Genomic DNA, 25,248 nt, shown 5'->3' with positions numbered 1-25,248 from the left:
CCCATCCAGTGCAGTAGTCCTTTAGATACAGCAAATAAATTGAATTTCATTCAAGAATTTATAAAGCAAAAATAGATTTTCTAATTGGATACGTGGTGTGGACATTCTGTTCATTCCTTCCTTAAACAGATGGTTACTGAGTTCCTCTTTGGTGCTATGAACTCTTGATATAGAACAGTTCACAAGGCAGACTAGGTCCCTGTCCTCAGAGACTCAAGTCAACAGTCCCCAAGGGATCAGACGGCAGTGTGTTGGTAAGAGTTTAATGATTGGTTTTAAAAAAAAAAAAAACGCCCTGATTTGTAGCCCTTGCCTTTGCCGATTTCCATGGTATAAATACTCCATACTTCCCTCATGGCCAATCAGAGCTACCAGTGTGGTTTAACTGAATGCAGAATTGGGAAAAGATGTGCAAAAAATTGGCTCTCACTAGTTTGTGTGTGCTGGTTCCAACACACCCCAGGATGAGGTGCAATATTGAATGGTGGCACTAAGCTTCTTCCCCCATAAGTTAAAATATTTCCTCATCTCTAAGGAGCAGGACTTTAAAAGCACTTAGGTTCTTTCAATTGTGGCTATAACTAAAAGACATATCCTTCTTCCCAAAGGCAAAATCAAGCGGGAGGTAAATAGTGAAAACAAGGACTGGTCTGGAATGGTGGGGCGAGTTCTGGAGCTATAATATTTCATTACTAAAACAAAGGAATATGGTTTGCTTTTGTCTTTTGAAATATATTTTAAAATAGAAAAATGTTATTTTGTTTTTGACTATCCTTTTAGGTAATACAATAGAGCTTCTATATATGAAAGTAAAAGTAATATAAATATTATTCTTTCATTTTTTTATCAGAGAGGTCTCAATTTCCCCTACTAATCAGATTAGTTTTAAACATTCAGAAGTTAGTATATTCTATCAAGAGTTTTTCCTCGAACCTCCCATTATTTTTCTCACGTATGAAGTTTTCTTTATCTGTAGAAAAGCAAGATATAGAGAGGCTTTAGGATAATTAAAAATAATCTTTCCCAGAGTTTCTCCCCACTTTCCCCAGCACTGTCGTTCAGGGGGACATCCTGCATCTCCCTGGCATTCTCACCATTGACTAGGATCTAGTGAGACGCTCTGAGACATTTTCACAGAGCCTTGGTTTTCTGGTATCTAAAAAACCTCATTTTAATGTTAAAACAGAAACTTTATAGCTGGTTAAAAATGACATTATTAATTCAGTTTTATTAAGGGCACTATTCTTTTTTATTTTTAAATTTATTTATTATTTCACTGTGGAGATACTCCAGATAAAGATTATGGTTAAAGTATTAAAATACATATTTCAATGCAAACAATAAAAGTGTATGAAAAACATGAAAGGATAATGAATGAAAAACAATCCATCAGAAAAAGAGATCACACTTGCTACTTGTTATTAGAAGTAATAAAGTAAAAACAGTAGTGACTACCAATTGTCGTAAGCATATGTTCTAAGCACCCTGCTAAGTTGTCGAGAAATATCATCTTATTTCAACTTCCTAATAACTTATGAAGTATGTATGACTTTCTTGTTGAGAAAATATTGAGGTCTTCATTTGAGAAATGAGACTACCAAAGGGAGAAATGAGTTTCAGAGGAGTTGTGTAACTTGACCTAGGACACACAGCTTAGTAATTAGCAGAGCCAATGTTAATCTACAGACTTTGGGATGCACCACTGGAAGAACAGTCTAACCAGAGAGGGAGGAAAGAAAAGGTAGGGAAAGAAATGCTTGTAAGAAGCTCATGCTGTGGGTTACCAGCTAGATAAATGGTGTCCCTCTAACGTTGATTGATTTTCCTTTTAAGAATTAGCAACATCATGGTATGATTTGAAGTGATTCTAGTGAGGAGAGAAAGAGAACTTAGGGAAAAGGATTCTGGAGGGAAAAAAAAAAGTAACCTTCAAACACCACCTTAAGAATTTAAGTAAAAAAAGAAAAAAGATAACAAACAGATCATTGCCCCTAAGAGCAAAGAAAAAGAAAATTTAAGTAAAAAAGTCTTTGAATACAAAACTTTGATAGAATTTTTTGGGGCAATAACGAGATATTGTTCTTTGTAGAAAATATCCAAAATCGCAGATTAAGCATGATGGGCAACTTAAATTTGATATAATTCACACATTCTTTATAAGGGCAGATAAATTGCATCAGTGAAATGTAAGATTTAGAACCAATTTAGTCCTTATTGTCCCTTGATGTTTTTGTCCGTTTACTACATGTTCTCCCTATTTTCCTATTGCTATTCGGAGAATATGTTGGAGGTTTCAACATGATTACACAATGAATATTTCATTTAATTCATATAAAACAATACCTTTATACCTTATATAGCCACTAGTGCTCTGTAGTTCCACCACAAGGTACTGTTATGAAGATACAGAAGCATAATCATTTTAATCGCTTTGCCGGCTCAGTTTCTTTTTTAGGCTCCTCTCTGGCAAACTTTAAAATAACTTGGCATCTCAATTGCAGTAGTTAAATACTTTTTTCTGAAAAGGCAGTCTTTTCATGCTAATTCCAACATTAAAAAAACCTGCAAGATCTGTTTTGGTTACTTGGTCTCTTAATACTAGCTAAATAGATTTAACACAGCAAGGAATCATTACCAGTCAAGGTCCTAGCGGAAAACAGATGGCACACTCAAATTTGGTAATTTGCATAGAGATTATTAAAGGGCCTATTTATAACATTGTGGGTGGAGTGAAGGGAAGGCAGAAGGGATGGTGCAGTATCCGTGGGGCCAGTGGCCACAGGGTGCCTTACCGATCCCAGACCCGAAAGGTGAGTAGAGTGGTTACCAGAACTTCAAAGGAGAGAATTGTATGGAGCAGGCTGCTTTGGCAGGAGCTAAAGAGACACAGCCAGAATTAGGAGAGCCTTCAGGGAGTCGCTCCCATATCTTGCTGCATTTCCCATTGACCAAACCCAACCAGAAGCCAGGGGGCAAGGTAGCCCACAAATATAATCTAGAGAGTTCTGTCTGTGGGACATGGATGTGGAGAGGCAAGGGAAGGTATCTAGCATAGAAATCCCAGAATGCTGCATCAAGAAGAGTGTTGTAATCCAGAGGAATTATATTTATTAGGAGGAAAGCACAACCCAGAAAGATGGTCCTGGAAACAGAGACATGAAGATAGACCATTTGAGTTCTGGATAAATCAGAAGCTTCTGAAGTCCTCTTAATGGCTCGGCACCCCGCATTTTCTCTGACTGCTGCCTAGCTCTCAATCTCTTTTCCTGTGACAATCTTTGCTTTTTTTTCCTTAAGACTGAAAACACTAGCTAACTTATGTACTCAGGATTTCATTTTCTCTCTCACTTCTTGCTCAGTGTTCTTACATTTTGCCTCATATTTCCCACCAACTCTGTTTTCTGGCCATGTCAACCTAAACGGAAATAAAATCCAAAAGACAGAGGGTATTTGGGAATTGCTCTGGAATCAGAAACTACCTATGAAGTATCAAGGTCAGAAAGTTTTATAAATAACATAACATATAATTTTATTTGAGGCAGTGTTAATGCTATTTATTAATAACAATTTTCATGTTTGAGAAATAATTATGTAGTTTATAAAATGTGGTAAAACATGTGAAGAAACCTTTAGAAGCATGTGAAGAAATGGCTCTTCCCTTTTATGAGCAGCAGGGAGCATTGTAGGAAAATTTATGACAATAGCAACAATTCAAGAGAGAAGATAAATGTACAAATTAGATTAAGAAGAATTTTTAAGTAAAAGTTGTATTAGGACATCCAAAATGAAAACAGTAAACAATCTAATCTTTGGTTGTGGTTCCCAGCAAGTAGGGCTTTCAGGGTCAACAAATGCAGCATCCTCTGCTTTTCCATCTTCCTGAATATGCAAACAGAGGACCAGCAACAGATCTTTTTACATTGAACCTCCACATGTGGGTTCTCTCTTGCTCAATCCCTGTCTCTCTCTTTCTCTTTCTCTCTCTGGCTCTCTGTCAAGATTTCTCTCTCACTCTTCTCTTTCTCTTTCATTTAACTAGTAGAAATTCTATTACTGACCTATTGAGTCACTAGGATTGAGTTCAGGAAACTCTCTCTTTGAGGTAGCAATAGATACAATCTTGGCTTTGTAAAAAAAGAGTTTAACTCAGGCCTAATTCTTTAATTCTTTTGGCAGGATGGGTTGACACCACTTCATTGTGCTGCAAGAAGTGGGCACGACCAAGTGGTAGAACTTCTGCTGGAACGGGGTGCTCCCTTGCTGGCAAGGACTAAGGTGAGGCATTATGGGTAAGAAGGGATCCAAACAACGCTTTAAGCCACTTTTTATTACACTCTCTATTCTTCTTGGAATCAAAGCATCAGCCAGGCATTTTCTAGTTGCATAATAATTGTGTGCTAGTAATGAGGAATATACATCAAACTGTTTTAAAATTATTTAAAATTAATAAATGCATCTTTAAGATGTGTTGTATACCTTCAAGTTCTTCCTATATTTTTACCTGCTGTTCTTACTACAGTTGGAAATTTGAATATATTTGTATTATATATAAAAGAGAATATTATATATAAATGAGACTCTCTTACATTCTGTGAGTCTATATTTTTATGATTCTCTGAGATGACTATAAAATACTATAAAATTGTCTTTTAAAGCAGCACAATTAGTAATAGAAGATAAATCTTTTAGCTCTCCAATCTTTCTCTGTTAGGCAATGTTAGCAAAAAGAATTACTCACCAGTGGTGTTGGTTGATTATAATTAGGATTTGTAGATGATATGGAAAGCCTGAGTTAGGATAGCCCATCCACAAAGAACCATTAAACAAGCAAGTTGTTCTCTATGGCACAGTACATCTAGCACTTATTGTCTCATTTCATCAATACACTCAACATGGGAAAAACGCTTGTCCGTATTTAAAAAACCCACGTGATGAGCTGATTTCTTGGAGGTTTTCATTATAGAATGTATTTTAAAAGTTTTATTACTGTACAATTTGCCATTTTCCACCTATACATTGGATTACGAGAAAAGATCATGAGACACAAATTGAAGATAATCGCACAGAGCTATTTAATAGGATATGCAGCGACCCTTGAATCCTTCAACAACAAAAATTCAGACAAAGGACGCTTCCTAAATTTTCTCCCAGTTTCAATCCCCCAACCAGGGTTGGTATCAACTGATGGTGTTACAAGGGTAAGCTGAGAAAAATAAGGAAGCCAACATGAGCAAATATCTTTCAATTTATGTAATATTTTAACTGAACATTTAATTGAAATTATTTGGAGTAAAAACCAGCCCACACATTTAAAATGTGTGTAGAATGAACTCAATCTTTAAAGATATGCCCCACAGGCTGTGAAAAGGTGGCTTCAAATCATATATTTTCATTCTCTTACTTAAACTGTGAGTGTTGGAGAAATCTGCCTTTGAAATGTGACATTTTGAGCTGGGTAATGCAGAGATAATTGCGGAAAGTTTTGTTGAGGAAACTGATTGAAATTTAAATGGAAATAACAAAATCTCACCAGCCACGTTAAAACTAATGAAAAGTCTCTATCAAATTGAGGCTAGGTAGATATATTCTTCCATGAACTATAAAACAATCTTGTCGACAGAATTTGCCTGTAATTGTCATGTCACTAATGGAAACCATGGATTACCTTTATCGAATTTTTTTTAGTGGCCTTCTTGTGAAATCAAATATTCATGTGTAAGGATCCAGCATAAACCGTCTGTGACTACATGACTATATTTATCCCTTCATCCATGCATCCAGCTATCATAGTAATTAGCTACAATGTGCCAGGCAGTGTTCTGATAACTAAGGCACTATCAAGAGAAATAATACACAGTCTATACTTTCAAGAAGTTTGGAATTTAGTGGTTCAGATAGATAAGGAGATAATTCTTAAAAGTAGAGCTATGTATAGGGTAAAGAACAGAGACAAGATGAACTAACCTGGTTGGTGAGTGGTGCCACTAGCCTGAGTGGAAAAGGCATATAATGCCAGACTATTCTGTCTCCCCCTCCACAAGAACTCCCAGTTTTGAATCATCCATTGTTCCTCCTTGAAGCAAATACTCATCCATCTAGTTGTCACTCCCCCTCATTCTTTGAAAATTCTAGCTCTCAGCAAACTGTGACTCTTCTCTAGAACCACGATTCTAGTTCCTGATGACTTTAATGATCTTGGCAAGAGCAGTAGGTGATCCTTCTAGCTGGCCTCTCAGTTTGGTAACTGTCAACCCTCTGTAATTTCTGTGTCTAACCTCCCCACTCTCCAGCCACCCCCTTCTCTGTTTCAGCTAACTCTCATTCATTTTGCTGGGTCCGTCAGTCATTGTTTCACTGTCCTTCACTTTGTGCCCTCACCTCTGCCCAGCACAAATTCCATAGTTATTCACACCACTCCTGATATATTCATACTCACTTCCTACATTTCACCCTAATTAAATACAACTCACACTCTTGCAGCTGAATGTGACCGCAGGAAATACCTGACCATGTGGACTGGGCTTGTTTTAAATTCATGATCTCTAACTTCAAGTCTGCCTTTAATCTGCCTGACAATCACAGTGTATTTCCCAAGTCTAGTCACTCTCACTCCCTGCTACCTGACCATTCTGCACTTTTCCTTTTTTCTCCAAATTTCTTGGACTTCTTTCCTTGTCTTCACTTCCCACAGCACTGAGAAAATGGAAGCAATCAGAAGAGCATTTCTACAGATTCCTACCTTCCGACTCTCCAATGACATGCATCAGAGCCTGTATCATTTACGTTCTCCCCCATTGCTGTCATCTGACAAAACTGTTTACTCCTCGCTCCTCAGGACACTTTCCTTATTTGCCTTCCGGGACATTCTACTCTTCTGGCTTTCCTTCTGTTCTAGCTGTCACTTCTCGGTGTCCTCTGGTAGTTCCTCCTCACTCTCAGGTCTCTGAATGTTAGAACTTCCAGAACTCACACTGTGTCTTTGTCTGACTCACTCGCTAAGAAATCTCATCTAGTCTCATCTTTGAATACTACCTATACCCTGATGACACACAAATGTGTACCTGCAGAATTCCATATGTAGATGTCAACCCTCCTTTGCTGCTGAGATGTCCACTGGGCATCTCAAATTTAGTAAGTTAAAAGCTCAGCCCCTGATATTACCCCCACACCTATTCCTAATCCCCTTGCAGTCTCTCTTATCTCAAATAATGGCCATCCCATTCTTTCAGTTTCTCAGACGAAATGCCTCATATAATGCTAGACTCTTCTCTTTCTCTCTCTTTCCACATCCTGTTACTAAACTTTGTTTCCTCGTCCTTCAAAATGTATCACTAACTCAGCAACTTCTCAACAGTCCCATTACCACCACCCTGGTCCAGAGCACCATCACTCTTACCTGGATGACTGCGGGAGGCCCTAATTGGCCTCGCTTCTTCTCTCTTCACCCTGTTAGTCTATTCTCGACACAACAGCCAGGGTAATCTTGTTGTTCTAACCTTCCAGAGCACCCCATCTCACTCAGAGTAAAAGTCAAAGCACCTGCTCTGACTTGGGGTCCTTACCTCTGAATTCCTCTCCTTATACACCCGCCTCATCACTTGCCTTCAGCAGCATTCTCCTCCCTACTGTTAATCGGTCATGCTAGGTGTGGTCCCAACACAACATGTTTGTACTTGCTTCTCCTCCACCTCAGATGCTCTCCCCTCAAATCAACAGGACCAGCTCTCTTAGTATCATCATGTCTTTCGTCCAAACTCACCTCAGTGAGGCCACTTCTGGCCACCCAATACAGAATTACATGCATATACACAATCTTCTTTGGCCATCCTATGCTTTGGTTTTCTTCTTGACATTGACAGCCTTCCAATGTACTATGCATTTGCATTTTGCTCTTTCTGAATTGTTTGCCCACCACACTAGGATGGAAGTTCCATGAAGACAGGGGCTCCTTGCCATCCTGTTCCCTGCTGTCTCCTCAGTACCTAAACAGAGCTGAGTAGGCACTCAGAAAATATGAAAGAAAGGGTTTGTAAAATGAACAAAAGATTAAATAGTGAAGATTTTATTTTCCACATGATCTTTAAGTGGATAAAACAGCATTAAAGATGGGTAGAATATCAGAAAAACATGAAACACACCAGTCCACATGTTGCCATGGCCTGAATTTCTACTACACTTTGTGCTTTATACTATCTTCCCCCAATGCATAAATACATTCTCATCAACCTGCTTTTCTTTTCTAAGTTCATTTTATGGATTTCTCAATATATAAGCAATAATTATGAATAAAGAGTATGTCAAGAACATGGAAAAATACACTAATAACTTTAAAATCACATATGCACCCACAAACCACCACAACTAAGATTTTGACACTTTTGTTTTTAGCTGTCCCTCACTGTTCAAACCACCTTCCTTGTTGGGAGTATTCAGCCTTGGGCCTACTCTGGCTTCTTTTCTAGACACTGTTTCTGCTTCTTTGAATGTTATGACTGCCACACTGGTTACTTGGTCAACAATGGTTTTCTAGTGACCTTATTTTCATTGACTATTAAGAAAAGACAACGGTCCACTCTCTTTAATGGGCAGATCTTTTCTAATTAGTTTCTTTCCTAATTTTACATATTTTTTCCTGTAAGCTTATTTAACTTAAAAAAAATGAGGATCTTACCCAGACTGATAATTATCAGTGAATTACCCTGATATTTTGTATTCCTGCTGTTGACCTCTGAGAAATAAGGTGAAGCTGTTTGGAGCAGTATCAATGATGATAAATTTAGATCATCCTCAAAATTTAAAAGTTGGGAGATCATTGACACATGGTGCACATTTGCCTCATGCTTTTCTAGCTCTTACCTCACTACTTTCTCCAAGTCCAATTCAGTTCTCATGATAGAAAAAAGGAATCATAGAATTTCAGAGCAGCGTGGATGATCGAAGTCCTTTCTCTCCCTGACCCATCCACTTCCTCCTCCTTCATCCACCTCCTCTTCCATTTAGAAGTAAAGAAATTCATGCAGAGAGATTAATTGAATATAGATTCCGTGTACGGAATTGGATAAAAATAATTTAAGCATCAGCTGTCGCTTGTTTTTGTATATCTAATATTTCCCTAATAATTATGAGGTCCAATCGAATTGCCACACATACTCTGTATTCATTCACGAAAGACATATTAATTTGTGGTTTTACCTAAGAATAGCATAATTATGAAATTAAGTGTTCTCTTAGCTTCCCTCTCTGACACACATAATCTGCTTATATTTAGATGTCAAATGGAAATTATTTTTTTCCCTGCTACCAACTGTGCCAGAGATCAAGAATTGACGTTGTTGAGTTTCAGAACCTGGAAGTAATGACGAAAATGTGGACTTGGTTTTGTTTTATTTTGATGCACAGAATGGGCTGTCTCCACTTCACATGGCTGCACAGGGGGACCACGTGGAATGTGTGAAGCACCTGTTACAGCACAAGGCCCCTGTTGATGATGTCACCCTAGACTACCTGACTGCCCTCCATGTTGCTGCACACTGTGGCCACTACCGTGTAACCAAACTCCTTCTGGACAAGAGAGCCAATCCGAACGCCAGAGCCCTGGTAAACCTGGCCCAGTCCACATTAACTGAATACAGATCAAGACGAGCAAACCCACATTGATTGACCAATGGTGCAGACACCAGCAATGCATGGTTATGGATATGTAGTTAATTCTGCTAAGTTTGTCACCTCCCACAAGCTGCCTGCCTACTTCATGCCTTCACGGTTTGCTATTAAACGATGGTGAGCAAGGATAGATTTGAGAGAACACCAAGGTACCATTTCCACAACTAGCGAGTTGCAGATAGACATGAAAAACCTGGAGTGATAAGCAATTTTAAGTGGAAAATAGAAATCAAAAAATAAGAAATTATAAAATAAGTTCTAGACACCTCTATATAGAGTCAGAATAAAGGTGTAAAAAAGGTGAACTTTATTAATCTCTTTTTGAAAAAAAGTTTGAAAGCGGTGATTAGATTTGATTATGTAAGATAGTTAAAATCTAAGCCTGTGAAGCGTCACTTGGAGATTCTCCTTATTGACCTGATTACCCAACCATGGGATAATAGAAACATGATGCTAGCATCTTGTTGCTTCAGGAAGCATTTTATAGAAACCATTCCAGGAACTGCTCAGATCTGCAAGAGGCTGCCCCTAGAGCAGCTTCTGTGTCTCCCAAGGTCTAATATTGAATTAAATCTTCCTCGCTTCACTGATATTCTAACAATAATCATTGGAGGTATTAGGCATGTACTAATTTATGCCTTTTGCTTCCTAATTCCCCAACTAAAAGCAAATCCTTTTTTTCTATACATTTACATGGTTTATGTCCATTAAATTAGTCTTCAGACAATATTTAAGATAAGAAAATGTTGTTAGAATTATCAAATATTGAATCTTATTTTTATTAGAAATTTTCCATTTGAATCGATTTATTACTAATTGCCTGGGAAGCAAATGTACTTTTAGAGTTATGTGCAATTATGTGACAATATTTATTTTCTCATAAGGAGGAAAATACTCATTTTCAATCTGATAGTGATCAGTACATTTATAAAATATCACAATCTAATAATTGCAATCTTTAAGTACTGCATATACATGTGGCTATTTATATCTGGCTTATTACATAGCTCATAAAGGGGAAATGATTTAACAAAAATTGTGAAGCATATTAAGTCATTGGGTTAAGTAAGACCATATGCTTTCCTGAGAACTGCTAGTGTAGAAAAATAGTGACAATCAGACCCCATTGGGACATGCAAACTTATTAACTGGCAGAATAGATGTAACTATTCTCTATATAGTGATCATTCTCCACATAAAAATATAATACTTAAATATAACACATAGGATTAAACATGGGGCTAGTTAACAAATTTTTATGTAATTTTCCACAATTCTTACACATTAGCCTAGTTTGAAAAGTTAGAAAGTGCCTTAAAGATTTCTTCTCCACATTCCTTTGCCTCTGAGAGATATCTCCTAACAATTATTCCAGAAATTCTCCATACTTTTCTTGAAAATATTCAGGAACTTAAGACTCATTTCTTCATAAAATAAAATGTATCTGATTGACAAATGTTATAAAAACTTTTTAATATAAGAAACATAACTTTTGGATATAAATTATTATCAACATAGTGATTTCTGCTAATATACACTCTTTATAAAAAATTTTTAATATAAGATACATAACTTCTGGATATAAAAAATTATCAACATAAATAAAGATTTCTGCTCATTTGCAACATCTCCTCCCTGAAGAAAATGGTAGCAAAATTTATTATAGAAACATTTATTATAGAGGCAGTCATGTTCTTAGACTTTTGAGGTAAAACAGATAAACGGTTTTTATGCTCTAAGAAATAGTCCTTCATCAGAAAGATACATTCTTGTCTTCAAGCCATTTCATAACCTGACCAATAAGTATATTTTAAAACATCTTAGAACTTCTAAAGGATAGTTGCCCCTCTATTTTTCCTTCTTTGAAGAGTAGACCCATGTAGTTTTCTTTACTTCTGTTTTCTCTGTAACCCCCACAAACAGAATTATATGCAGGCCCACCATATATAAGCAAAGTTCAGTGTCTACAGAAACACACCACCACCTTTTTTCCCAAATTCCAACACCTACAGCATTGGAAGAAATGGTAACAGTACGTGACGATGTAACGTTACTGCCTGCAATGTGCCAGCATGGAGCTGTGTGAGAATCGTTTCTGCATGTCTTCAACTAACTTGATTGTCTTTTGCACAGAACGGTTTTACTCCACTGCACATTGCCTGCAAGAAAAACCGCATCAAAGTCATGGAACTGCTGGTGAAATATGGGGCTTCAATCCAGGCTATCACAGAGGTAGAAAATGTTTCAGCCTGTCACGAAACATTGCTTCTCTTACTCCTTCTTCCCCTTCCTTCCGCCCATCTCTGTCCTCCTCACTCAAGTTGTATGTATCTGAAGAAGCCCCAAAGCTCTCACCGTGCAGAGGAGTAAAACTGCTGTTGCTTTGTTCCGCAGTCTGGCCTCACACCAATACATGTGGCTGCCTTCATGGGCCACTTGAACATTGTCCTCCTTCTGCTGCAGAACGGAGCCTCTCCAGATGTCACTAACATTGTGAGTATGGCTGGGGTCAGAATAACCGCAGGGAGAAAGAGCGAGAGGAGAAGAGAGTGTGGGAGTGTGCAGGGGTGTTGTGTGCATGTCATCAAAGCCAGCGGCCGAGCTTTGAGAAGAGTGCTAGTGATAACAATTGAAGTAGTTGCTAGAATTCGTGGAGAAGAACCTCAATAGGGTGAGAAATGTGTTCAAACATAAAATGGAAGCTGTGGAGTAAGACTGTTTCAGCTTCCTGGTGCACACGGATTGAACATGCATCTTAAATACATTTATGGAAACAAAGTACATTTTAAAAGCTCCTGTGAACATGAATGGATGACTGGTTGGAATAAAATCTTCAGGGCTCCCTCTAGTTGCTTGAGTGAATTGTATTCCAGGTAATTTTGGTTAAAATATCAAGTCAGTACCATAATCAATCATATCAAATAAATAACCAGAGACAGACCAATATTAGGGATTTTTACTTGATATCAAATTCTCCTTCCTTCAATTACATGGAGTTTTCATTTTCTAACCTTCAAGTTTTCATTTTGATTTGATTTTGTTTGCTAGAGTGGAGTCCTCTCTTACCTGAAATAATTATACCATTGCAACCTTTTCACGTATCCTTTAATGAATGTTGGTCTCAGACAACTTTCATCCTGTCATTAAGTACTGGATCTCCCGGAATTCTTGTATGTAATCTAGATTAGGACTTTTACTTCCAATTTGCTTGTATTTCTCTCATTATCTTGGAGTCTGCCCCTTTAAACTTTGATCATCAAATGCAGATTTTCTCCTGAGCAAGAGAACCTGCTGTCCCCAAGATGCGGCCATGTATTTGAAGCTCAGCAGGGGCCACTGGAATATTAAGATTTTTTATAAGTATGCACAGAATAACTCTCCCCAAATAAACATTAGTGCTTATTATTAAAATGAATCATATTTTCAAAAGCAATTGATTGACTATTGTTGCTAATTTTTGGTATCTCATTCCATTTGAGTTGTGCAACAATGTTCAATTTCACTTTTTATTTGTATTCCCTCTCATATTCTCATTTCTTTGTATTTTACACACTGTTTCTGCGCTGAAGTTTCTGATGCATGGAAAAAATCCATGTGAAATAAATTTATTTGATTTTAAATATTATTTAATACTCTCTATTCATATTAATCACAAGTGGAGCATAAAACCATGAAAGAACGGAAATATGGTCTATATTTCCCTAATTACACTTTATTGGTCCTAAAGTAATAGTATTATATGCTAATCTCTAATTACTCCATTAAGGATAAGAGTAATTTCACAACATGTCAGTTTGAGTTTAATTTCTAGTCCCTTCTCAGAACTTAAAAAAAATCAACATCATCCTTTTTTTCTTGACAGATGACCACCTCCCTTTTTTTATTTGCGATCTGTACAAACCAATAACTTTCAAGAAAAGTACTCTGTGCACTTTCCTACTATACTGTATTATCCTTATTTCATTTCAATGCCTACAGGATCACAGGAGCAATGGTGATACTATGTTAAATTATGTTACTGTGTTATAATAATAACATTTACAAGTACATTCTATGCAATGCTTGATGGAAATCCCCTAGGTTGATCTTTCAGAGGGGAGATTTTTTCGAAATCATCAAAGAAAATCCATATGAAATGGCTGTATAATTCTGTGGCTACTTTTAATTTGCTTCTTAACTGACCAATTCCAAATCATTTGACACTTAAGAAATGACTCCATATTGTTATGCCCCTCTCTGCAACAACAACAAAAAATGTTACATAGGCTACATGCAGATTTTCAAATAAAGATAAATGAAACATTAATTAAAACAGTAAAAATGTTGACATCCTTTAGGCTCTTAAAGACTCCCAAATTTGACAATCGCTATATTAAACTTTAACTTCCACCAGTTGGTCATTTTAAAGTTCTTCATTTTGTTTTATCTTCTCATTTGTCTATTACGTATTCTTTCCCTTCAGCCCCCTCCAAACAAATACTTGAGAGGCACCTGCCACTGTAAACCTTCCCTCCAGATGCTTCCTAGTTGTTTTTTTTGTTTGTTTATTTTGATTTTTGTATGATGTGTCCTTCAGGAAGCAAATACCATATATACAGGGTTGCCAGATAAAATACAGGACTCCCAGTTAAATTTCAGTTTCAGATAAACAATGAATAATTGTTTTTAATATAAGTGTATCCTATACAATAGTTGAGACATACTTATACTAAAATAATTATTAGTTGTTTGCCTGGAATTCAAATTTAACTGACCATCCGGTATTTTAATTTGCTAAATCTGGCAACCCTATATTTAGAGGAATCTAACTTTCTAGCCGTGGGATGCCGATGAACTTTTGTATTCTTAGAACATGAGGATATGGCAGCTGGATCCAAAACTTCGCAGGTTGATTAAGAGACCGTGTGAATACTGACTGCCTGCTTGCTGTGTCAGAGCTGGTCATTTCCTGACCCCAATGTACCCCACCCTTGGAGCCTTTGTGTGTTGCCTGAAATCATGTTGCAGTTTTGAATGCAATGCTGTCTGTCGTGCTTTGATGCTTTCCAACTGATGCAGCCAAAGTGGAAGTCAATGTAGTTGTCGGCAGAGTCAGTTTTAACAACTGAGAAGAGGGGCATGAAATTTAGTACCTGCTTTGGACATGAGCATACCCATTCTCTTGCCAGTCTTGTTTTTGTGTCAAAGTTCACTCCAAGTGTGAGGTGTACCAATGACTCAATCACATGCAGATATTATTATTGCAAAGCTCCCTTTCCAGAAAGCTCACAAATGCACTTTAAAACCTAGAAAGCTGAACTGCGAGTTGTAATATATCCATAATGCAAAGTATTTACTGACAACCATGGGAGTAGAAACCCAAGTATTTTGGGGGCTATCCAGAGTACAATGTGGGTATTACCAAGGTTTTTCTTCTTATAGCAAATCAATGGATTGATGGCTAAGTTCACACTTCATATTATGTTTAAGGATTTCCCCAATCCTTAAAGTTAATTAGCTTAAGATAAGGAAAACAAGGGTGTTGAATAAGATGATGTGCCCAACAATCAAGAAATGGGAGTTATTGATCAAAATAATATCCACTCTCTTTTATTTCTTATTTATAATTTATGTATAAACAAGGGTAATACAAATATAAAAGGGTAAGGGCAATTTATAATAAAAGTCGATTACCCCAGAGCTATTAAATAAGAATTGAACAAGACCATTGCTTTAAGGTGGAGAGACCATGTGTGCACATATAACTTTTCTTTGAATATAGTGTTTAATACTTTAGATTAGGTGTTATATCTAACTCATCAATTTCAACTGTGTAAACACCATAAAAATAACTTATTTAAGTATAAAATAAGGGTATTGGAAATATTAAAACTACTAATGGAAACACTTTACATTTTGAAACACCTTATTAATAAAACTTGGCTTGTAAAGTAAATAATAAATTCATCATTGAGTAAGTACTCCTGAGCCTCTTTAACTTAACTTCTAGTAGGGAAATTTATTTTTGTCTTCATTTCTATCAAATTAGTAAAATTGCTATTCTTATATAAGACCTAGAAATAGAGTAAAGATGAGGGGATTTGTTTTTTGTTTTTAATAGTTAGAAGATCTTTGCTTCATCTATTTAGAGGCAGGTTTTCCGTGATATAGAAAACAAGTCACGAATCATGGTTGTCCACAGAGCTAAAATCTTGCCATACACCCAAAGTCTGAAGGCAAATATTACTATTCCAATAATATATTTTATTAAACAACATACTCCAGATACATTTATTTTACAGAAGTCAAAATATGTCATCAGACAATAAGGCCATTAGAGGATAAATGAATCATCAACAAAAAAGAGAAAATTAGAGTAAATGTCCAGTTTAATGCTTTCAAAATCGAATCATTTGAAATAAATTTCTCATAACTTAATAAGGAATGGTCTGTGAATACTGGGAAAAAATGAACTGTGAGCTGTCTACTAAAATAAAGTTCATTTTCTAGATGTAAATGTTTGTTGTGCAAGAAATCAGGAGAAATTATTCACTGGAATTTATCAGAATTATCCAATTACCATAACCAACTTTAGGATAAATTTAGTTTATTTGGAATAGTTTACTTCATTGAAGTCAGCCTTATTTTCTAGAATAGTTGTGATGACTAAAAGTAATAACTTTTATTCCAGTATCTTGTTCATTTTTAACTGCAGAAGTGTTTGAAAGAATGAACCCCTGGCTTCTTCAGAACTGCATGTAGTTTAAAACTATGTTGATTAAAGCAAACCAACCAACCCCCTCTCTTAGAGTTAGTCATTAACTGTCTTCCCAGTGAGAAAATTCTCCTACATCTAACCATCATCGTTCAAGGTGCAGCTTAAGCTACCGTTTCCTGATAAGTGTGTCCCACCTTGATGTGGCCCGAAGATCCCTGGGGAATGACGTCAGCAGATGACACTGTTAACAGTTGCTTTTCTCATCTCTCAGTAGTTCTCTCAAATAACTGTCTATATTAAAATGCTCATTAATAATAAATAGGGGACCTGCTGGGCAAATCAGATTCCTTGTATGAACAGTCATTGTCTACTCTCATAACACAACGACAAAGCAGATGCAAAATAGTAGTTTACTTCAGAAGTAAATTTTGAATTCTGGAAAGGAATGACGTTTGTATGATACAAATGATGAGTTTTTTTGCACCAGGTTGGCTTAATCTTCAGCATCTAGAGTTTCTCATTAAAATGGGGTCAAGTTGTAATCACACAGTTAAGTGTGACAATGACAGATTTCAGGTTTGAAGCATAAAAGATAACTTTGTATCACCAAACACAACATAGGTTATGTGAGGTTGACTATGAAGCTAACCTCAGGGTGTCCTGGATGTTTGGGTAAGTTCACTGGTTTGTCACGGACTTAAAAAAATAAAATAAAATAGAACATTTGTTTTATCCTTATGAAGACAGAGAAGATACAAAACTGTGTTTTTCCAGACGCAATAATTCTGAATTAATTATGCCTTTTCATAGATTTCTTAAACCTTTGGATATAATGCTGAGTGTCACCAAAAAAGGCACATTTTTGTTCTTCACCATCTAGAGCAGTGCGTTTACTCATGATTTAACGATCTTTGTTTCCCGGCAGCGCGGGGAGACTGCACTGCACATGGCGGCCCGGGCGGGGCAGGTGGAAGTGGTCCGATGCCTTCTGAGAAATGGCGCCCTTGTCGATGCCAGAGCCAGGGTAGGTCTGGTGTTGGGGTCTCTTTCATTGTAGGCATGAGTTCTATCCTTACGAGGGGTGCTATCTTCATTTCCTTGACATGGATAGGTCAGGGACTGTAAGTGAAAGCATCAATTCAATACAGTTTTTCAGGCAAAAAATAAATGGTACAGTAAATATACAGAATGGAAAATAGACCCCAATTTCAGAAACATTGACATTTGAAAAAATATACAGTTTAGTATCTAAGAAATACAGCATTGACTAACATTTTAATTTTTTTTTACTTATAAGAGCACTTTCACATATCTCTTTATTTTCCTGAATTATAAAACTTTACCTATACTATATAGATATTATATTGATACTATACACTCATGTCTGACCACCAAAGCCAATCAGATTTCCACAGACGTTCCTTACTAGTTATTTAAAAACAAATTGTACTGAAAGTTTTAATGCGTTACCTTCATCTGTTTCACTTTCCTCTTTTCTATAATGAGTTCTACTGTTCTTCTTATATGATTTTACATATGTAGACATTCTGTACTTCCATTATCCCAGAATAGAGGAATTTGGGCCCTGGAGATGGCTTGATTGGACTTCTGTTTCTAATTGCTTCTAATTCCCCCACAGGTTGATTTTTTCTCCATTTTTTAAAAAATTTCACTGTCCGGTTTCTTTCTACATCTTCCTTTACACCAAATATACCAGTAATTTTGTATCAACGTACTGTATCCTCTACTTCTTCTTCCACGTGTTCCATTAACTTTCGCACTAGCATCTTTGGGATTCTCATGGCGTACTTAAACACTTTCTCTTCTTCAATATTTGATATACCTAAGCTAGAACTCACTTCAGCTTGAGTCATACAATCGTGATTTCATTTTAGAAACAGTATTGTATTGGAATGGAAGCATTTGTCTCAAGTCACACAAATTGTCATTTCAGGCCAGTCATTTTGCCTCCAGGTCTTTATCATTACAATTTGAAGATTGGGCTCAGAAACCTTGAAACTCCATTCCAGACTTTCTTAACACTGTCTGGCTCTAAGAATTTTATAGCATTTTTTCCACAGCCCTTCATGCAGAATCCAGTGATACATGGGCAGCCTTGACATCACTCTTGTGTTTTTAGATTTTATCTGCCTTTCCCTATTGCACAAGCAGTGTAATTTATGTTCTTTCATAATCGTCACTGGTATTTTATGTTTTTATGTATTTAGAGCTTTCCTTATTCAAACTGTATTCTCCCCTGCCTTGGCATTTTTCTTGTTTCTCTTTTTCTTAAAGATTTTATTTTTTTCCAGCAGTTTTAGGTTCAGAACAAAATTGAGAGGAGGGTACAGAGAGTTCCCACATGCCCCCTGACCCCCCACACACACAGCCTCCCCCATTATACGCATTCCCCACCAGTGTGGTGTATTTATTATGACTGATGAACCTACATTGATACATCGTAATTCCCAAGAGTCCATCCTTTACATTAAGGTTCACTCTTGGTGTACATTCTGTGGGTTTAGACAAATGTATAATGACATGTACCCACCATTATAGTATCATACAGAGTAGTTTCACTGCCCTAAAAATCCTCTGTGCTCTGCCCATTCTTGTTTCCTTTTAAGGTTACCTGGCATTCAGCTATTTAAAAAAAATTTTATGGTCAATCAGTGCATCTGAAGATCATGAACTTCACTATTTTTACCAGAAATTATAATAGTGATCTTGGTAAATAATTTGTAATCCACATTTAATAATAAAAGGCTCCCCGTTTCTCTCTCAAAATAAAACTGCTTAATACTTTTCAATGTTCAAATTTTAATTTATTCTATTTTTAATGGAAATTTTCTCATTTTCTGCCAATTTTTTCATGTTGTTGATTTAACCTATTATTACTGCCTTACACCTTTTTGGATACCATCTGAAACCCCTTCCTCAAAAACACCACCGGCTATAGACTCTTTCCTTTGAAATATCATAACCTTTATTTATTTATTTCAGACAAATTCCATCAATTCTATTGTTTTACTTCTCTCTTGCAGCTACATTTAGTCTCATGGTCTACATATATAAACAAACATCTCAATTTTTCATCCCTCCTTATTTAAGTATCACATTTCATGTCCTCCTTTGCTCGTTTGTTTGTTCAGCTCTACGACCTATTCTTAGAGGCAACTGAAATCCCTTCCCCAGAGCATCCTCTGACTATGGACAGGAGAAACCACCATAGCCTTACAGAGTGGTGCTACCCAAAGGTCATGACGCATAAAAATGACTGGGGATCCTGGTAGAATGCAGACCGTAACTCAGAGGGTCTAGGGTGGGGCCCACGTTCTGCATTTCTTACAATCTCACAGGAGGTGCCAATGCCCTGGTCCTGGGACTATACATTGAGCAGCAAGGAGCTGTGGTTTCTCCTTTCCACATGTCCTATTTTAAGCTGTACTTTCACTGTGAATTTTTGATTCTCACTTAACCCTTTAACGTTTCCCTGGAACTCGGTTTAGTTAACACTTGTACAGTGGTTTCTAATTCATAAAGCATTTTAACACAAATTATCTTACTGTGACACACAGGACAACCCTGTGTTATAGAGTGGCTTAGGATCCTAAAAGTCAAGATTGTGCTGACATGCCTGTGGTCAAAGGGTTAGAACAGATAAGAAAGAGTGTTCCTCCTCTGGTTCTGGATCTTTCTCCAAGCTCTTCTCTGATGACATCATTATCTCCCATTTCAGATATAAAGAGAGCCCTTCTCTCTTTCATTCAAACAACTGAATTCTAATTAGTCACATTCCCTGCCTGAGCTGATCACTACGGCCAGGATAGAATATCAATCCTGGGCTCCATGTCTATTCATGTGGCCCCCACATGAGGTGGGGTGAGATGATTGGCAGCCCCTCTAGAGCCACAGGGAGTCTGGGATGTCCCCTTCCCCCAAAGGAGGGAAAGCTGTTCTCAGAAGAAGGGGGTAGGAGGTACTGGGCAGAAAACAACCATCTATCTGCTGTATTTTACCTCTGGGTTTCCCAGCACACGTCCGCACATGATGCACTCCTGAAAACTCCCTCTCTTAACCTAACATTATTGCTCTGCTATCCACTCTCTCCCAAAGAGGAGATAGTCACAAATTATGCCCAGTTACCGCAGTGAGCTCCAAGGTCGAGATTTCTGGTAATCTGCATTCTTCTCAGTCGGATTTAGAAACAATACCTCATGGTTATATAATCAAGGGGCTAAGTCATATTTTTGCCTACTCCCAATATGTAATGAAAAAAATCATATAATCACAATAGTATCTCATTTAAAATGTGCAAGCAGCTTGCTCTATTCGCCAGTCAAGAGCATAAGTCATACTTGGCTGGACAGACTGGAGAGCCGAGGCTGCAGGAGTATAAATTCTTTGGTCAGCCAGTGTGCTTGCCCCCAGACCCTGCTCTCAGGAAGGTCCTTCCTCGTCCAGCCAGTGTCCTCCATGAACATAACTGAGGGCCACCAGGACCTGCCCTTCCGGGAGCTCTCCTGCTTTAGGTGCCCACATTCTTTTTTTTTTTTTAAAGATTGGCACTCGAGCTAACAACTGTTGCCAATCTTTTTTTTTTTCATTCTTCTTCTCCCCAAAGCGCCCCGGTACATAGTTGTATATTTTAGTTGTGGGTCTTTCTAGTTGTGGCATGTGGGACACCGCCTCAGCATGGCCCTATAAGCAGTGCCATGTCCACACCCAGGATCCAAACTGATGAAACGCTGGGCCACTGAAGCAGAGCGCGCGAATTTAATCACTCAGCCATGGGGCCAGCCCTGGTGCCCACGTTCTGTTGGCACCATATGGAGGTCCAGCATTTGCTTTAGGGACTGAGCAATCACAGGGCCCCTCGGCTTACACTCACTTGAAACTTAACTCATTTAAAACTTTAGTTAGCTGCCAGCAGATCTGGTTCCTGCGAATCCTATTAGCTAGAACTAATAGCAGACATTTTATCAAATCTTTTAACTCTGTCTTAGCCATTGCTATTTTTGTCTCTTGGTAAAAGGAGTTTGGGGCTCAGCAAAGTCTCCCTAATTTTGGTGACCTTGGAGCAAAGTAAAACAGTAGCCTGAGCTCATCTCTTCATGGTCCAGGCTGTATCACCGTCACTGATGCTTTATGAAGAAGGAATTATTGCCCCTTTATATTTGGAAGAGGTCTAGGGAATCAAGTTGCCTCCCATTTTTTTTTTTTTTTTTTTTACCCTTCTCATGAATATTATCTTCTGTGCTTTCCCAATTCTTTTCCTTGACTTGACTTAGCTTTAGCTTGGGGCAGCAAATTCAACTTTTGGAATTCAACAGGGAAAAAAATTACCTAAACCTCAAAAGATCTTATGTCTCTGGTTACAGGTGGAAAGACTTTCTTATCAAATTTGTATGTTCTTCTCTTTTCCATTTTCGGATAGGAGTGTACTAAAAGTTGAAGAAAATGGGCAAGGTAGATTATTTCTTAACTTCTTTTTAGACAAGTACCTTAATGCTCCATGGTATGAGAACTAAAGGACACTAGTTGATAATTTAAACAATTACTTGGCTACCATCAGTGGTGAGATTGCCATTTCTCAGCTATGGATTAAGGGGTTATCATTGCCCAAACTCGTTGAAAACACATTTTCAAGTTTGTTACTTGTAATACCCACCTCCATCGAATTCTGCCGGGCAGAAGTCCAAGAAGGGAGACCCAGACACAACAAACGTTCAGGACAGCTATTCTCAAGTTCTTTGGTTTTTTAATTGTTGTTGTTACTGTTTGTTTGTTTGTTTTGCTATCCATTGATCTTTGTAACTGTTAATTCCCGCATTCCTCTATTTTCTCCTCTGTACATCTCCTAAAGTGTTATGCGTCTCCTTTTCTATTGAGGATCACCTTGGCCTACTAGTTATGTTAGTTGCCATTTTTATTGTGTCTATTTCTGTAGCATGTTTAGGCAAATAAGTGTCTTTAGAATCCAACAACTGAATTCAAGTCCTGTTTTCATAGCTGAGTGACCTTGGCAATCCTGGAGAACTCATTTAATTCCTCTTAATCATTCTCCTCTGGAAAATGGTCTAATAATACATTTTATGCCTTCTTTTCAGGTCTATTACAAGGATAGGACCAAGTATACATCATACATGAAGGAAGTTTGTAAATTACAAATTTTTATAAAATTCCAATTCTATTACTAAAATAATTATATTATTATTTATACCTCAGCACCCTGAAATTCATTCAATGCTATTTCATCTATTCCTGTAGCTCCCTCCGAATACTTTTCTTTCTTCTAACTTTAAGATTCTGCTTTTATTCAAGTAGCTCTTCCCGATTCTATTACATCTTTTCTCCACTCATTCTTAGCCCTGAGAGCTGGCCCAGCTTTGCCTTCCTCACTTTTATCATGACATGCCCTTGGGAAGATTATAAAGATATACCTCTTTCATCACTTAGGTTGTACACAATTTTCTTTTTACAAGACAGTGGTTTGCTTGGTTTACTTAATATTGAAAACATTTTCTTGACTACACATTAGAGTCAGGTGATTTCTTGAGCCTCCTCAAACATGTTCTTCCCGTCCTTTATACCAGCTATATCCTCTCTGTGTTTTTAAATGAAAAGCACTTGGCAGATGGTGAACCCCATTTGCTTCTTGCCAGAGTTCCATTTCATCTTTGAAGTCCTGGATGCAAGTCCCAGACTCATCTGCAATGTTTCCTGGAACATCTTTTTAAATCAGATTACACTATCGTCTTTATCCACAGTCTCTCCTTGAGCAAAATGACCAGCATTTGTATCCTTGGCTTGCTGAGTGGAGTAAGAACAAAGTTTTCCCAGCATTCCTCATTCTTTTTCTCTTGATACGGTTCCCGGAATAAATACTGACTCTTAATGAAAGCTTTGGATGTAAATCTAGGTCTTAGGACTTCTGGACTAGATTTCCTTCTTATTCAGAACGATGAGTTGGTTTATATTTAAACATAAGTGAGAGCTGAAGCCTTAATGAGTTGAGAAACATTTTGGTCTGGCCAGAAAACAATGACCGAGTTCATGGAAGTACATACTTTTAAAAAACCTAAGGAAGATTTTTGTGACAAAACAGGTCACTTCTATAGCAAAATATAAGATAAATTGTGGGCAGAGTAGTAATAATTTCATTTTAGGTAGGAGTTCCTAGAGATGCCAAGAAGACATCATGAAACATCTGAGTGAAATACATTATCAGTGAAGTTTGGTTTGTCCCGGCACTAACTTTGTACTTGACTTGAGTTGTAGGAGGAACAGACGCCTTTGCATATTGCCTCTCGCCTGGGTAAGACAGAAATTGTCCAGCTGCTTCTACAACATATGGCTCATCCAGATGCGGCCACTACAAATGGGTACACTCCACTGCACATCTCTGCCAGGGAAGGCCAGGTAGATGTGGCATCAGTCCTCTTGGAAGCAGGAGCAGCCCACTCCTTAGCTACCAAGGTAAGGGGAATGGCTTCATGGCAACATGGAGCACAAGGAATCTGAAGTGGGGTGCCTCTCCTTTCCTACACAGATCATTAAGAAGGGTCCATCTCCTTTAGGCCTCTGACTCACTTCTTTCTCTTTGAATATTTTAGATTCATTTTCTAAATGATCAGAGGGGATTGTAAGAGTCCATATAATATCTTCAATAAAGAGTGCTGGATTCCATTCCCCTAATGAATGCCAGTATTGTTTGTAGTACAGGTATCTGGTGCTTTAACTAAGCTGATTTCCAGAAAGCAAGGGCTACTTTCTCCTTCCTTTCCATTATAAAACCTCTGATGTATTCCCAAGGAGATTCCCAAATACTTTGAACTAGTATTACTAACAAGGAAAATGAAAATGTATTAAATTGGCAGAACAATATTTGTTAAGAGTTTTAGTAGTATCTAGAAGTTCACTTTACTTAATTTGCATTTGCCCAACCCTGGTATCAGCTATCATCCCTGTTCTGCTCTCTAATCTTTACCAGCCACACTCTTGCCTGGGTATTTACAGTGTCTACACAGAGCTTGCTGGAGAGTCACACTTTATTTATTATTACTGTCATCTAACCAAGGATATACACCGGCCTGAATTCTACTTATGTTCACAGTTCCCTGCTAGGGCAGAGTAATTTTTTCTCCACTTGATACATTCTATTTGAAATTCACTATTTGGGTGTGACTTAGAATGAAACATGAACACACTTGGCTAAGTGGAGCAAGAGTAATTGAACGAGTGCAGAAGAGCAGGAAAATGAGACACGTTAGGCCTAGAAAGAGTGAATGGTTCACAGGGCAAAATAATTCCCACAAATACAACAGTGATTCAGGTCATTAAAAGACATTTTCAATTTTCTCAAAATAAATAGGCAGAAATACTGCATCTGGGGAGAAGCCCATTTGCAAGTCTGAACCACAGTGGTGGCGTGGCACCTGTCCTCTTAGCAGTCGGAGCAGCCCACCCGCAGTTAAGGCTCATCTGGGTGCCTGTGGCTGTAAAGCATGTTATGCTGTAAGAAACTGGTAATTATTCAAATACTGAAATCCAAAGAGTTCAAAGGATTTTATTTTTAAAAAGTCATAAACTAAGCAACAAATATATAATAATAATAGTAATAATTACCCAAGAGAGACTGGGTGATGGTCTCATCCGACGAAGGTGATAAATCCTTGAAATTCAGATATGTAAAATATAGAAATAGAGAATAGAGAATAAAACATAGTTCCTTATCTTCCAAAGATTTTTAGGATTTAAAAAATATATCTGGAGCCATAGTCAATTAGAGCAATAAAATGGAAGAAACTAATAAACAGAAGGACTTCAGCAGTGGAACTGACTGGGTTCTGAAGAGTAGTTCACTTACCATCATGAAAGCTATTTAA

At 37.4% G+C, this 25,248-nt stretch overlaps 1 protein-coding gene across 50 annotated transcripts in view; it reads left to right on the top strand.

Annotated features, from left to right (window-relative positions):
- ANK2 (ankyrin 2) overlaps positions 1–25,248 on the top strand; it is a 619,163-nt gene that overhangs the window by 493,527 nt on the left and 100,388 nt on the right. For 43 of the 50 annotated variants that reach the window (XM_070609318.1, XM_070609330.1, XM_070609316.1 and 40 more), the window contains 6 exons: positions 4,177–4,275; positions 9,400–9,597; positions 11,797–11,895; positions 12,058–12,156; positions 17,286–17,384; positions 23,642–23,839. In XM_070609318.1, the coding sequence (XP_070465419.1) occupies positions 4,177–4,275; positions 9,400–9,597; positions 11,797–11,895; positions 12,058–12,156; positions 17,286–17,384; positions 23,642–23,839 (792 nt within the window). The remainder of the gene's footprint in view (positions 1–4,176; positions 4,276–9,399; positions 9,598–11,796; positions 11,896–12,057; positions 12,157–17,285; positions 17,385–23,641; positions 23,840–25,248) is intronic. The other 7 variants (XM_070609334.1, XM_070609333.1, XM_070609331.1 and 4 more) reach the window with 1 other exon arrangement.

This window comes from Equus przewalskii, chromosome 2 (genome assembly GCF_037783145.1).
Source record: "Equus przewalskii isolate Varuska chromosome 2, EquPr2, whole genome shotgun sequence".
NCBI lineage: Eukaryota > Metazoa > Chordata > Mammalia > Perissodactyla > Equidae > Equus > Equus przewalskii.
The sequence above is the reverse complement of the archived record's forward strand: the minus strand, read 5'-3'. Positions and strand labels throughout refer to the sequence as shown.